Source organism: Sturnus vulgaris, chromosome 22 (genome assembly GCF_052056855.1).
Source record: "Sturnus vulgaris isolate bStuVul1 chromosome 22, bStuVul1.hap1, whole genome shotgun sequence".
In the NCBI taxonomy this organism is placed as follows: domain Eukaryota; kingdom Metazoa; phylum Chordata; class Aves; order Passeriformes; family Sturnidae; genus Sturnus; species Sturnus vulgaris.
In genome coordinates this window covers 7,645,565-7,660,558 of record NC_142264.1, presented here as the reverse complement: position 1 = coordinate 7,660,558, position 14,994 = coordinate 7,645,565, and the positions used below count along the sequence as shown (strand labels likewise).

At 52.0% G+C, this 14,994-nt stretch overlaps 1 protein-coding gene across 1 annotated transcript in view; it reads right to left on the bottom strand.

Annotated features, from left to right (window-relative positions):
- Window positions 1–14,994, bottom strand: part of ASTN2 (astrotactin 2) — a 312,809-nt gene that overhangs the window by 84,504 nt on the left and 213,311 nt on the right. The window contains exon 17 of the mRNA XM_088177716.1: window positions 8,691–8,956. Coding sequence (XP_088033842.1) covers window positions 8,691–8,956 — 266 coding nt within the window. The remainder of the gene's footprint in view (window positions 1–8,690; window positions 8,957–14,994) is intronic.

The following is a 14,994-nucleotide window of genomic DNA, read 5'->3' as shown; positions in this document are numbered from 1 at the left end:
AGCCTGGAGAAAAGGAGGCTCAGGGGGGCCCTTGTGGCTCTGCACAACTCCCTGACAGGAGGGGACAGCCGGGGGGGTCGGGCTGTGCTCCAGGGAACAGGGACAGGAGGAGAGGGAACGGCCTCAGGGTGGGCAGGGGAGGGCAGGGTGGACACCAGCAGGAATTTCTTCACTGAAAGAGTGGTCAGGCATTGGAAGGGGCTGCTCAGGTAGGCGGTGGAGTCCCCATCCCTGGAGGTGTTCAAGAATCAACTGAATGAAGCACTAGTGCTGTGATGTGACAAGGGGGTGACTGGTTAAAGGCTGGACTCAGTATTGGAGGTCTTTTGCAACCTAAATGATTCTATGATTCTATCACTTCTCTTGCTTTCTAGTGGAATTTCGAACCAGTGACTTCTGGGATTTTCCCACTGGTACTGGGGAGTGTGTGCTGAGGGGTAGGGAAGCATCAAGAGCAAATTGATGGGGAGCAGGAGTGGGTAAGATCACACAGAGGAAGGGAATGGCAGCTGCCACCCAAACAAGGAGCTCAGTGGCACAGGAGGACCAAGAGTGATGGACAAGGATGCAGAGAATGTGGGAAGCTGCAGCCTTTGGGAGAGCTTCAGGTGGGAATGAGTTCACAAGGACTTTCCTGGTCTCTGGTGGCTGAGATCCACCTTCTCCTCCTGCCTTGGGCTGGGCTCTCCACATCTCCTGTCCTTCCCTGCCATGCTCAAAGTGCAGTGAGTACTCTCCTCCCTGCCAGGAGACAGCATCTACACAAATCCAGCTTAAACATGACCACTTCCATTTTGGATGCTTCATCATGGTGGTCATGTTTTCACAGGCCCAAGAGGGTCTGGAATCATGAAGGGTTTCCCAGGGGGGATTGATCTGCTGGGAACGGCAGTGGCCCCCAATGCACTGTCCTGTGCTTGCCAGCAATGTGCTGTCCTGTGCTTGCCCCGGGACCCCAGCACCCCTCTGTGCCCTAAAGCAATTTTATCTCTCATTTAAAAATATCCAAATTGTATTGTTTCCCTGTGAGTCAGCCCATTTAGTTTATGTCCTTCAGTGCCAGAGGGGAAATTTATGAGATGAGAAACTGGCTCGAAACGTTTATTTTCTAGATGACGAGTCATGCCATTAGATATATAGCTTTATGAATCATAGGAACAGCATCTAATTTGCTCTTAAAGGTATAATAGGTCTGATTCCCCACACCCATGCACACACATATATTGGATTGATAGTTCCCCCCTAGGATGGCTAGTTCATTTGTTTTGACACAAGCAAGACTTACAGGACCATAAAGTCCCATCTTACCATAAGCTAAGCCTATTCATAAAAAAAATATTAGGGAAACAAACGATCAGCTAAGCACATTTATCCTACACTCGATTGCATATGGATCTTTCTCCTGTTGTTATTTGTGCTCAGGGGGAGGCCATTTGGCCCCATTTTATAGCTGAGACATTCTGTAACAGAATAGAGAAGAACACTTCCTTTGTCCTCTGTTAGACCTGGCTGATGGAGGGAGAAGCATTAAGTTATTTCTGACTGTGAGTTTTCTGTTGACATCCCAGGAGAGGAAAGTGAGAGGACATGAAGGAACCTTTCAGATCAGCATTTGCAGGACTCAGCACACACCACAGGGCTGGTGTTTGCAGAGAGGATACTGGAAAGGGCATGTGTTGGGTGCTTATCTGTGAATACCTGGTCTTCTCCATGGCTGAGAGTGATACGAAAATCTGGCTCACTGAGTCTAGGATGCACATCTCTGTTTCTGGAAAAATCAAAAAGGAAATACAGGGAGATAAAAAACCAACCACAGGTGAACACATAGGCTGGACAGAGATGTGCTGCAGATAAAGGAGATGATCTTGAAGCTGGAATTTAGGTTCATTTTGGATTTTGCACTGATTTCTCAGTCTCTGTTTGCTTTTTAGCTCTTCTCAGTGCAGAAGGAGAGAAGGAAGTGTGGCAGCAGGCTGAGCCATGCTAGCAGACAGGCTCCATCTCATGTCCAGGGACATGGCAGCAAACGGACAAATCCTGACCCTTCCTGTTTGCAGGATGGAGATGGGGCCTGCACACCTTCCCTCAGGCACAGGCAGGGGCCACTGGAGGAGGATGAAGGCTCAAGAAGGGTTCTCACAGCCTGAAGACGATGCTACCATGATGGCAGGGTGGCTGGAGGAAAAGCCTTCCATGCCCTTTCCAGCAATGCTCAGTGCTGTTCACAGGAGATAAATGCCGCTCCTTAGTCTAGACATCTCTGGAAGGGGGGAAGAAAAACAAAAAAGGGGAGGAAAGCTAAGGATTTCCCAGGCCAGAGACTCTTTCCAGGATTATGCAGTTCGTGTCCAAAAGGCTGCTCCAGGTTCACAGCAAAGGAGGATGAAGTTTTGCTGTTGGCAGGTGATCTCACCCTGCGCTGTTCACACCCTCCCTGCCTCTCTCCCGGGAGCAGCATCACCAGCACTTCATCCTGGAGAGGGACATCAGTGGTGTGCTGGAAAGGTCAGGGTGCTGGGAGGGAACCAAGGTGGGCAGCATCCTGGTTTCTGTTATTTAGGGGATGCGAGGGAGCGGCAGAGGACACTAAAAGCTGGCAGCAGGGGAAATTAAAGCCCTGTGCTCTGCAGTGAGCCTGTCCTGGGGAGCCGGCTCTGCTTTCACACCTCGGCACAAAGCTCCCCATTATAGCCCGACCCAATGCTACAGTGCTGCCATTCTTCCCCTGGAAAGATGAGCTGGATGTGGGCTGGAGCTGCAGCACGATGTTCCAGGGCCAGAGGAGGAGGACAAGGGCCAATTAGCAGGTATTAAAATAAAGCAACAACAAATAAAAAGAAATGCGCCCCAGACCAAACCAAAAAACTCACCTCAACCACAAAAACACTGTCACCATTGGCACAGACTTCCTGTCAGCTTTGGCAGTGGAAAAAGAAATCCCTGGCTCTGTCTCCCCAAGCCTCCAGGAGCTGTTTTGGGGAAGCTGTGTGTCTGCAGGGAGGGCTGTTTCCTCCAGCACATCTGCCACAGGTGCTGGATTGGGGTCAAACTGAGCCCACGGCCTCGGGGACACCTCTCACCCTGGCTACAAACACCCTGGGGACACTGGGCAGTGGTGGTGGCCATGCTCTGCTCTGCAGGAGATGGCTCCTTGGCAAGGAGCAGGGACAAAAAAATGGGGAGCTTTGCTCCAGCCTCAGTTGTCACCTGAGCTGGTGACCCCCAGCACGTGAAGAAGGTGTCTCCAAGAGCCCTGCCAGGGTCCCAGCCATGCTCTGGGCTCCTGCTGAGGCCAATGGGACCAGCAGCACAGGACGTGCCCCCCAGCAAGCCCCCACACCGTGGGCTGGGCCATGTGTGCCGTGAGGAGGCCATGGCTGCAGCAAATGCTGAGATTACTCAATTTTCGAATTAAAGCAAGGTCCTAGGGGTCTCCTAAAAATCCAGGCTCCACATCCATTTGTCTCCTTAAATACACACAGCAGGAGTTTGAGTCCATTTCCCAGTAGGAGTGAGATTGATCTCTCCTGCCTCCCTTCTCCACACCCCCCTCACCACACCACCCTCTAAGCATTTCTGCAGCTGGCTGAGCTGCTCCACAGAAGCTTGTTTCAGGGGTTTTTTGGGGGAAAAATGAACAGACCACGAACAGGAGGGACCACACTGTCCAGCATACCTTGCCTTTTGTCCCCTCCACTGGCCATGGCTGCCCCATGGCTCTGGACAGGCACATGTTGCATCCCTGTCACGGATGCTCCTGGGAGGGGATGGGGAAGCAGGGTATTCCCTGCCTTCCTCTTAGGGACAAGGACGTTTACAGATCATGCAGATCGTGCAGATCTGTGCTCTCACTCTCAGTCTGTGCCTCTGGGTGCACTCCAGGGCTGTGCTGGGCACTAAGAAAGATGGTGCCCACCCCATGGGGAGAGGGCTGGCAGAAATATGTTTAAGGTGGAGGTGGAAAGTCACCATAACCTAGGGGCACCCAAATTGGGGTGAGGAGCAGCTCTTCTCTTTGACTCCAGGATGTTCCCTAAAGGGAAAGCACCCGGGGTCACCACATCTCTCTTCTCTCCCACCACATGAACCCAACAGCATCCACCCCTTGAGGTGCTGAGAGCATTTTGCCAGCAGAAAGCCCCACCACAGACACAAGCTCTTTGCTGCTGGGTCTGGCCAGCCACTGACTCTGGTGGAGGTTTCCTCCACAGCCCTGCAGTGGAGAATTTCCTGCAACTTCGTGTGGAGGAACCATGGTGGTGTCTGCACCACTGCAGAGCACAAAAGAACCAGAAGAGAGATGTTGGCATGGATCAAAACTGATCCAGCAGGATCCACAGAGCTCCAGCGAAGTCCTTGGAAGATGACAGCCAAGGTCACAGCTTCTCTGTCTCTGTACACCTTTTAAACTCCCAGTGTGAACACTCAGACTGAGGAGCACTGGAGCTGCAACAGCAATGGTCCTAGAAAATACCTGGATTAGCTGGATCTCACCAGGTGACTGGGACTGGTGCAGAGGGGACACCAGCACTGCCTCTGCTCCAGCAAGCAGTCCTTCCTGTCAAACCTGCCACCCACAGCCACACCAGTTGTGACAGCTACAGAAAAGACATTCAACAAACCCCTTCAAAAACTGCTTGAACCCCCAAACCCCCTTCACCCTGGCAAGCTCCAGCACTGCCACAATCCCCAGTCAGGCTGCAGGGACCAGTAATGGTGCAAATTCTTTGACCTACACTATTAAACCACAGGGGGAAACAGAAATACAAGAAGGAAAAGAGGGGCCTGATACTTTTCCTGATACTGAGATTGTTTCTCTCCACTGCTGGGAGCAGGAGTTGTGCTTGAGCTGGACTGGGAGGACAGATTGCAGAGAACTGAGAGTTTCCTTGAGGACATTTCCTCTGGACAAATGTTCCCTGGACAGAAAAAGGCAAAACCCCTGGAGCCCTTTACATTTCAGGTCCTTGCTTCAAAAGCAAGAAGAAAACAATTCCCACTGACATGGAAATAAAGAGTTTTCTAATTCATTTCACATGGGCAAAGTAATATATTTACACCTCATCTGCTGCTTGGAAATGGTCAGTTTTAGCTGAAATCAAACATGCACATAAAGAAATATCACAAATCAACCCACAGCAGACACCCAGCATGGAAACTGAAACCCCAGCATTTAAGAGTCTGGCAAGGTCATCAGCAACCTAGAACACGGCCTTGGACGGGGCTGTAGCTGTAAATTTTAAAAAGTGCATAACTCACCGCACTAAGGCAGATGAAAAGACAAACTTATTAAAAAAACACACATGCTGAAGAGGGCAAAATGTCTTTACCTGTGTTTGGCTTCATCTTTGCTGCTCAGCTTATAGAGGAAAACTTTCAGCCGAGTTTATACAAGTCAATATCCACCTTGTTAATGACCTTGTTATCTGTCTGTACAGCATTGTCTTTGTGGACACATATGCAAAGAGAACCATGTTTACAATTATTGTTTTTTTAACACTACAGGAGAACTGGGATGTGTCTGCAGTTCCTCTAAGGTCAGCACTTGCTGTATTGACTGAGAATCATCTACATGAAGTGAGAAAAGCAGGCAATGGAGCACTCAGGATTGGAGATGCTGGACTTGGTTCAGCCCAGGCAAGTGAAAATCCTATTTATGGCACAGACAACATCACTCTGCAGTGCCTGGGACACCCCTGGCCTCCTGTTTGGTGCTGAAAATGGGTATTTCATCATCCAGATGATACATGAGATGTTCCTGGTGGTACACGCCCTGTGGGAGCCTCTCAGTGCACAGAGTATGGTCACAGTTTAAACGTGGTGGTGCTCTGTCTCTCTGTTGGGTCTTGGTCGATGTCCCCGTGGTGGTTGCAGCTCCTTCCCACCCCTAACTCCCTTTCTCTTTCATGATAACCCTCCCTGCTCACAGGGGAAGAAGGAAAGACGATGCCCCTGCCCTCCCTGAACATTCACCATGCTCGAGCTCATGATACCACAAGAGGATGGGAACACCTTTTCACACAGGCAGCACTAACCCCACACCAAAGCATCCTCTGCAGGATAGGGACATGGCCCCCCTGAGCTCCACTTCCCCAGAGAGGCAGCTACAGCTCTGCCCAGCCCAGACTGCCTGCAAAAACCTCCACTGCAGAGAACCAAGGTTTGTGCTGAGGTGGCAGCAAGTTCCTCAACAGTGGTGGATTTCAGCCTGCAGGAACCAGGGTTTGTCCCTGCTTGTGGTGCCAAGGACAGCAAGAGAAGAGGGAGAGGGAGAGGGAGAGGGAGAGGGAGAGGGAGAGGGAGAGGGAGAGGGAGAGGGAGAGGGAGAGGGAGAGGGAGAGGGAGAGGGAGAGGGAGAGGGAGAGGGAGAGGGAGAGAATAAAAATCCTGCAAGAGACAGGCTGGTGGAGAGAAGGGGGAGAAACAAGCTGGGGTGAAGGAATGGAGAGAGCAGGACAGCCCATCAGAAATGAGCAAGAAGGGGAAAGTGATGGAGCTGATGGAACACAAGGGATTCATGCTGAGAGAATGGGAACGACTAAGAAAGAGAAGTAGGGGCAGGGAAAGCAAAAAACATTCCCTGTATCTGCTGGGGCGAGGATGAGGATGGTCTTAGATGGGTTGTAGGGAGGAAGGGGATGAGAAGGCGTGCTGTCAAGAGAAGCTTACAGCTGAAACAAGCAGACCCAGCTAAGGAGGGGGTGGTAAGACAAGACAGCATGATCCCATTTGCTGCCCACCCCAGGACCTTGCACTGTGGATGGCACAAAGTGACCTGTCCTGGCGTGTGCTGCTCACTGCCAGCTCCCTTAGTGCCTGCTCTGGCAGCATCCCCCACCTTGCAGCTGCCCAGATCCTTCTCCCTGTCACCTCTTATCCCAGCCCTGCCCATGGACAGCTCCCTGGGGTGAGGGGGAGCAGACACACACAGCACCCTCACACAGGGACAGGCTCCCAGGGGATGCTCCTCCACACCTGGGCGACCAGGTGGAAAGTGGAAGAGGAAGAGGAGGAGAGATGCAGAGAGCACAGCCCCAGGGAATATTGATGGGGTGTCTCTGGTTTGGTTGCTTTGTTGGGGTTTTGTTTGTTTGCTGGTTTTCCCAGCCTCAGCAGAAAGCACAATGCGGGCTGAGCTCCAGCTGCAGCTGATGGGGCCAGCCCTGGCTGGAGCCAGGGGAGCAGGGGAGGGAGGGAAGGAGGGAGGAAGGGAGGCTGCTGGTGGAACAGACTGCAGCTCCCCAAGACAAGGAGGCATCCCAAGCGAGCCCAGCAGTGTTGGCAGGACTGGGGGGACAAGGTGAGGAGGAGGAAGAGAAAGAGGAGGAGGAAGAAGGGGGGGAGGTTTGCAGCCAGGCCCAGAGAGGCAAGGTGGCATTGCCACCTGGGCACAGGGCGATGCAGGGGACCTGGTGGTGAGCAGGGTCCATGGAGATCCTTCAGATCCTGCTGAGCTCTTCACTGTTACCCCTTCTCACTGGCTAACCTACCTCTTGTATCCCTAAAGGAATGTCTCCGTGCAGATTGCTGCTGGAAAACACATCTTTCTTGCCTGAAGGAAACCAACTTTCCTACTGCTCTCCCTGTACCTGTAATGCCTCATCCCAGCCCTGCCCTGGACATGCTGGTAACAGCAGGTGAACCTCTACACAAGAACTGCCCAGTGGGAAGAGCAGGTGTGGGTGGGGAAAGAATGCAGGGAGAAAACATAGTGAGAGAAAGGGAGTTTGAGGAACAGACCTAGAAGGAGAGGTGAACTGAGGTGTGGAAGTCAGGCATGGCTTTATGCAAGGACCAAGAGGGTTGATAGAAAGGAAAACAGGAACCAGATCAAGAGGTAGGCGAGGAGTGACAATTCCCAGAGACAGTCCCCAGAAAACTTGGGTACTGGGAGAAGCATGAGGGCTCTTCTCCCCATGGATGTGGATGAAGCACCATTCCTAGTGTTCACATCTCCATGTGCCAGGACTGTTTCCTGACCTGCAGCCCTCTGTGTCCCACCCACAGCTGCTGCATGCTGGCTCACTCTAGGCATCCCAATCACATACAGGCTCAGTGCTAATAAGTGACTTTAAGCAGGTCTGTCATTTCTGGACTCGAGATTGGGGTCAGAGGGCTGCAGAGGGGGGTGGGAGTGGCAGTGAACCGAGAAAGTGGGAACTCAATCTCCATAGGATTAACACTGAAGCTCTTGCAGGAGCCCAGCTTGGTTAGTCCCTCCTGGAGTAACAGGGACCTTCTGTGGCTATGGGACTGTCCCAAGGGGATGGTTCTTCCCTCCCTCTGCACCTTTACAAAGCCACACTGGATCCCAGGAAGCCTTTGGCCACCCCTCAAACAGGTATGCCTGAGATCTTGGAGCAGGAGGGAAGGACTGAGCTGGTGCTTGGCTCCTGCGACCTCTCCACAGGACACATCCTGCACACCAGCATGGACACTGGGAATGGCTGTGACCTTGGCTGCTTATGGCATTGCCTTGAACCTATTGAGGGCAGGGAGATGCAGGTGTGAGAGGGCTGTGGGTGGTGGGGCAGCAGGACCTGCCAGCCCCATCACTGCCACCATCCCACAGCACTGCCCTACAAACACACACAAAAACACCCCCTGGCTCCAGGGAACCTGCAGCGACTGCAGAGGGCATCCGAGAGGGGACTGAGAGGGTGGGGCTGGCCTGTCCCAGGCTCACTCACCTCCCTGGTGTCGTTGTCCTGGATCAGAGCGTACAGAGGCACCACCCTGTTGATCTCCAGCAGAACCGGGGTGGGGCTGAGCTGCTCCTTGCCGGGGCGCCGGCACAGGTGACAGGTGGACGGGCAGCGCCCTTTCTCCTCGCAGTGAATCTCCACACCCGAGATGAGGTGGTCATCTGAGAGCATCTGAGCTGTCAGCAGGCCTGACAGGTACGTGATGAAGGGCATGGATTTCAGCTCCTTCTTGTTGCCAAGCTCAGTTGTTTCTGGGTTAGGGAGAGGGAAGAAACCAAACAGTATTAAATAAATCTCAGCACGGACCTCTTCCCAAAGCCAAACTGTGCTGCAGCCAGGATAAATGCAGCTGCTGAAGGTGTAGGCCAGGTGGGAGCAGGACAAAAGAAAGGTAAAGGAGAGGAGAAAAACAGGACTTCCAGGTCACTGCTTGGAAGTGTGAGCTTTTCCAGACAAGCTAAACTGACAGAACTGATTGTTGTTCTCTTTTCTAACTCATGTTCTTCTTTTTTCTAATTTCCATATCTACTCTCTGTGCTCCAAAATGAGACAAAATCACCTTAGCATATCTCCCCTGCCAAAGAGAAACATCCCCAAAGGGACCAGGCCAAGGAGCTGAATGCCCTTTATCCCCACCCTAACACCAGCCCCCTCTAGTCCCTGTGGTCCTCAGGTCACTCTTGTGGGTGACACATTATCCAGGGCACTGAAATGGATCCAAAGAGGCTGTAAAAGGATTACATGGAGGGATGGAGAGCCTTGGAAAAGCAGGTATGAGAACAAACTCACTGCATGGAGAATGATGGAGGCATTACTAAAACCAAACTGCCAACACTGCTTTCAGGAAACATTCAGGCCTTTGAAATCCACTAGGAAACCACCTGGTGATCTTGAGCACAAGGCAATAAACCCCGAGCACCTTTACTTTGTTCTGTGTTCGTCCAAACACTTGCAAAGGCCAAGGGAAATATCACACTTGAGAAAAGGAGACACAACTCCAATGTCTGTCCTGTACACTTCCATTGAAAATCTTTGTCTATAGCTGGGTTGACCCAAGAAGGCCCAACTTTTATAACCTGGTGACAGACCTAGAGAGGAAAAGGTTTTCTCCATCTTGTGGCTGTTGCCTCTAGCAACAAATTCCCAGTCCCGAGAAGGAGCAGAAGAGGAGCAAGGGTTGTCTCAACACACTGGGCTTGCAGTGACATGCAGCTGATGTGGCAAGGCACAAGCCATGTGGAAATACAAGTAAACAGTATTCATTCATGACTCCCGGAGCCCTCGAGGGTAGGGACAGCCCTTCCCTGCTGCCTGGCTGTCAGGGAATGCTTCTGTGCACAGGATCAAAACTGTCACAGGGAGAATGAGCAAATTCCAACCAACCCATGTTTTAGTGGAATAGAGGGCAGCAGTTGCTAAAATAAATTAAAACAAAGCTGTAGGGAGATGTTTCAACATCTTGGGACACACTAGTGTACACAGACATGGGAAACAGGAGTTGGAGCTGCTTCTTGGAGAGATTATTTTCTTGAAGATCAGCTCCAGGCAACTTCAAGTCTCATAAAAGAAAGCCATGAACACTTGAAAAACAGGGTGGCAGAGAAAGAAGGAATTAATAGGGGGATACCATGAGCCTCTTCTCACTTGTGAATAAGAGTAACATCTTCTAACATCACCACTAAAGTACATGTAGAAGAGAAAGGAGATAATTACACTTCTGGGCTGCAAAGCTTCTTCACCAGAACTGAACAGCGTTAGAGATTCTTCATGGAAAAGGAAGTTTTGGAGCCATACTTTAAGGGAGGACACGAACACAGGGCTGGAAAGACTGTAATCAGTTATCTTATGACTGGCAACAGGATATCAAACCTTCCTTCTGAATTATTTGCTTTATAGCTAAGAATTATAGATCACTATAATCCAACCAGTGGGAGCAAAGCCATTTCAGGAGCAGCAGTGCTCAGGTGGAGCTGCTCTGGGGAAGGCCCAGAGCTAAGGTAGAAAACTGTAAGCAGATCAGCTCCCCTTCCCCAGCAGCCATGGGCTCAGTGACAGATTAACCACGAAGCCAGGTGATTCATGGCAGACCTGTGAGTAGAGCAGACTTCATGGCTGAGGTGGAATTGGCTGTCTGCAGTTAATCCTCTTTAGAACAGATCCCAGCTGCACTGGGGAAAAGGATTCCTTTGCAGACTGACAAAGATCCGTGGTGTTGCCTTGTAAGAGGGCTCTGGGTACAAGTCCAAAGGAGGAAAATTAAATGGGACATGGTTTAGCAAAGAGAAACTGGCTTCATTGTCAAATTGCCAGCTCTCATCCAGACAAACACTTGGATGTCATCAGCACTGGATAGCAATTCCTGGTAGCATTTGTGGGATGGGTTTGGAGTGCTTACACACAGCCCTAACGAAATAATCCCTCTGTTTCTGCTATTGGAACCTATCTGGGAGCACCAGCAGCTCACCCTGCTTGTGAGCCAGCTCCTCCAGAGCCAGAAAGAGGAGCTGAGGAGGAGATGTTCTTCATCTGCTTGCTCAGGTGCCTCATCCCTAGAAAGCTGGAGGTTTCCTTGCTGGACACAGTACTTCCCTCTCATCCCACCCACTCCACCACTCAGAGCATCTCACAGAGGAGGTTTTCAGATGTGAGAGGTATTTTCCCTCCAAAACCATATTCCTGCACCTGCCACTGCAACTATAGCCTTGGAAGTTGAGATTGGGGTCCCTTGATTTCCCCCTGCCCTACATCTGACATGAGTTTTGGTTATCTCTTCAGCTCCCTGCATGAAAGGAGAGGGCTCAGCAGTGAACTGGAAAAGCCTCACAAGTTCTTGTAGGCTCAGTCTGGCTTTTATTACCTATACAGAACAGGAAAACCTCCCAGAACACTCCTGCAAAGCCTCTGCTTCACTCCTGGGGAAGAACTTTGCAAGTGACTGCTGCCAGGATGCTCACAAGGTCCTTTCTGGGAAGAGGAGGAGACTCAGCAGCGAGGATATGGGGATCCTTTATCAGCCCCTGAATCTGAGCATGCTGTCACTAACACTGCTGGCAACTCAGCTGAACCCTGGCAACATCTGTTTGGGAGCAGAGAGCCTCGGATGCAGTTGGACACATCAGGGCAACTTGTAGGAGTTATTAGGTTTTTCTGTCTGAAATATGGATTTAAATAAAAAAACAACAAAACACCACCACAAAACAAATAAAATAACATGCTCATGCCAGGTATCACGCCTTGTGTAAGAAAGGGAAAATGAACAACACAGGGAATGCAGAGGTACCATTTGCCTGCTGGGGTGCCTGGCTCCGTTTCTGGGCTCCACCAGCATTTTACAATCCCACAGCACGAGGTGTGTGCCTACACAAAGGGGTCTCTGCTCAGGATGCAGCAGTTGCTGATGTGGGAAAATGCTTCCAGCATTACCAGCAGCACCTCCTGGTGCCTGGACATGAGGGAGCAAGGTAACACCACTACTACAACAAAAACAACAGCACAATGCCTAGTTTGTACTGGAGTGCTGTCCTGACTTGAGAGCTCCCAGGAGAAGATGGGTTTCCTAGTGGCCCAGCATTTCATACAACACCTCTTCCAAAAGATCCCCAAGTCATCCCAAAACTGGGAATCGTTCCACTTGCCACAAGAATGCAGCCATATCAGGGGTAGGATGTGATACCTCCTGAAGAGCAGAAATGCTTGGAACCAGGACAGGAGAAGGCTCCCCAGCTGGAGTTGTAGAGGAAGCAGTGGGAACAGACCCAGGCAGGGATTCCTACAGGCTCAGCAGGTTAACCCCACCAACACCAAGAGGCTGCTCAGCTGAGCTTAATTTAAGACCTGAGATTTGCATTTTATGCAAGGAAGAGGCAATTCTGGTCCACCTTCCCCATACACCACCCTTCACTGGACAGACCTAGTGCCACCACAGGCAGGACAGTGGGAACTTGTGGCCAGGACACATCCACTGATACAGATTGCCTGTTTATCACCTGGTGGAATAATTTGCCTTTTTTTGCTGGCAAATCCATCCAAAGGGAGTTAGAAAGGAAATCAATAGATGTATTTGCCTGGGAATTTCTTCTGCACTGAGATATTGTCACTGCAGTGGCCACCAGGTCTTTGAAGAGCTTGGACAGATTTAATGCTGCCCACTGTTAGTGATGGGCAAACACTGCTGGGGCTGTGAGGAAGGCATGGGACAGGTTCAGGGGAGTCAGTCTGGAACATCCAGGCATGCATACTGGAAGGATAGGATAGGACAGAAGGGAATGGCTGGCAGAGAGCAGGGTTATATGGGACATAACAGGAAGAAATTCTTCCCTGTGAGGGTGGGGAGGCCCTGGCACAGGGTGCCCGGAGAAGCTGTGGCTGCTCCTGGATCCCTGGCAGTGTCCAAGGCCAGGTTGGATGGGGCTTGGAGCAGCCTGGGACAGTGGAAGGTATCCCTGCCTATGGCAGGAGTGGAATGGGATGGGTTTAAGGTCCCTTTCAACCCAAACCATTCTATGATTCCAGCCCTGGCTGAAGGGGAAACACCACCCCAGCCAAAGCACCAAACAAGCACCAACACCCCAGTCCTGGAGTTCAGTGTGGGTTGGACATGGGATTACTCCTGAGGAAACTCTAGGTGACTTTTGGGATACATGGCATGAACTACACGTGGGAATATCATTCCCTGGGCAAAGGCATGTGCTCACCGTGATCATGCCTGGGAGGCTGCAGCGAGGACCTGAGCGTGGAGCTCAGGATGGGCACTGAGCGGGGGGCACGGAGCTCAGGATGGGCACTGCGGGAGTGGCACAGGGCTCAGGATGGGCACTGAAGGGTGGAGTGAAGCTCAGGATGGGCAATGTGGGGTTACACGGAGCTCAGGATGGGCACTGGGGGATGGCACAGGGCTCAGGATGGGCACTGCAGGAGTGGCACGGGGCTCAGGATGGGCACTGCGGGGTGGAGCGGAGCCGCCCGCCGGACCCTCCCCGCGGCGGGTCCCGGCCCAGCGGGGCAGTTGTCGCTCTGTGCCCCTGTCGGTCCGTGGGGCCCTGCTGCCCTCTCGTGGCACCGCGGCGGGACGGCGCCGGGTTCATCCCCGCGCGCGGACATCGTCCCGGTACGGGGACATCATCCCGGCACGGGGACATCATCCCAGTATGGGAACATCATCCCAGTATGGGAACATCATCTCGGCACGGAAACATCATCATCCCGGCATGGGAACATCATCCCAGTATAGGGACATCATCCCGGCACGGGGACATCATCCCGGCATGGGGATATCATCTCAGTATAGGGACATCATCCCGGCACGGAAACATCACCCCGGCATGGGGACATCGTCCCGGCACGGGGACATCATCCCGGCACGGGGTCATCATCCTGGCCTGCAGCACATCATCCTGGCATGGGGACAACACCCCGACGTGTGTCACATCCCGCCGCCCTTGTCCCGCGGCCCCTCCGCGCCATCTCATCCTCCCGTCTTCATCCCTCGGGGAGGGGAGTGCAGCTCAGCGAATGTGCAACATCCCCTGGGTGTCGGTGCTTGATAAACGCCCGAGCGTGAGGCTCCGTCACCCCTTTTAATCTCCTGTTCACAGAATGAGAAGGGGCTGGAATGGACCTTAAAGATCATCCCGTTCCAACCCTGTGCCATGAGCAGGGATGTCTCCCATTAGACCAGGTTGCTCCAAGCCCCATCCAACCCTGCTTTGAGCATGTCCAGGGATGGAGCAGCCACAACTTCCCTGGGCAACCTGTGCCAGTGCCTCACCACTCTCACAGTAAAACACTTCTCAATATCTAATCTAAATTTCCCTGTTTCAGTTTGTACCCATAACTCCTTGTCCTGTCACCACAGTTCCTGGCGAAGAGTATCTTTATGTCCACACTGCCTCTGCCTCTCTTCACGCCCTCCTCTCTCTGATGACACTGTCCCCACTGCTCCCAGCTGATTAACCAAACTCAATTAAACACAATCCTGACATCCAACACCAAGGTGTGAACAGGGAGCTGCACCCATGAGCTTGTGACTGGTGGCACGTGTGACCCCCAGCCTGTCACAGCCCCGCTGCCCAGGGATGATCCCAAAGGTACCAGCACAGAGAAGCTGGGGGCAGATCATCTCTGCTGCCTGCAGGTTGGACAGGCAGGATCTCACCTCAGCTTCAGATGAGACATTTGTACACTTGCGAGCCTGAGGTATTAAGAACAAAAAAAGAGCTCTTAGAGACCTCTGATAACCCTCTATAAAATGGGGGTTTTGAAATTATCCCCTGTAACATAGTTCTGGCAA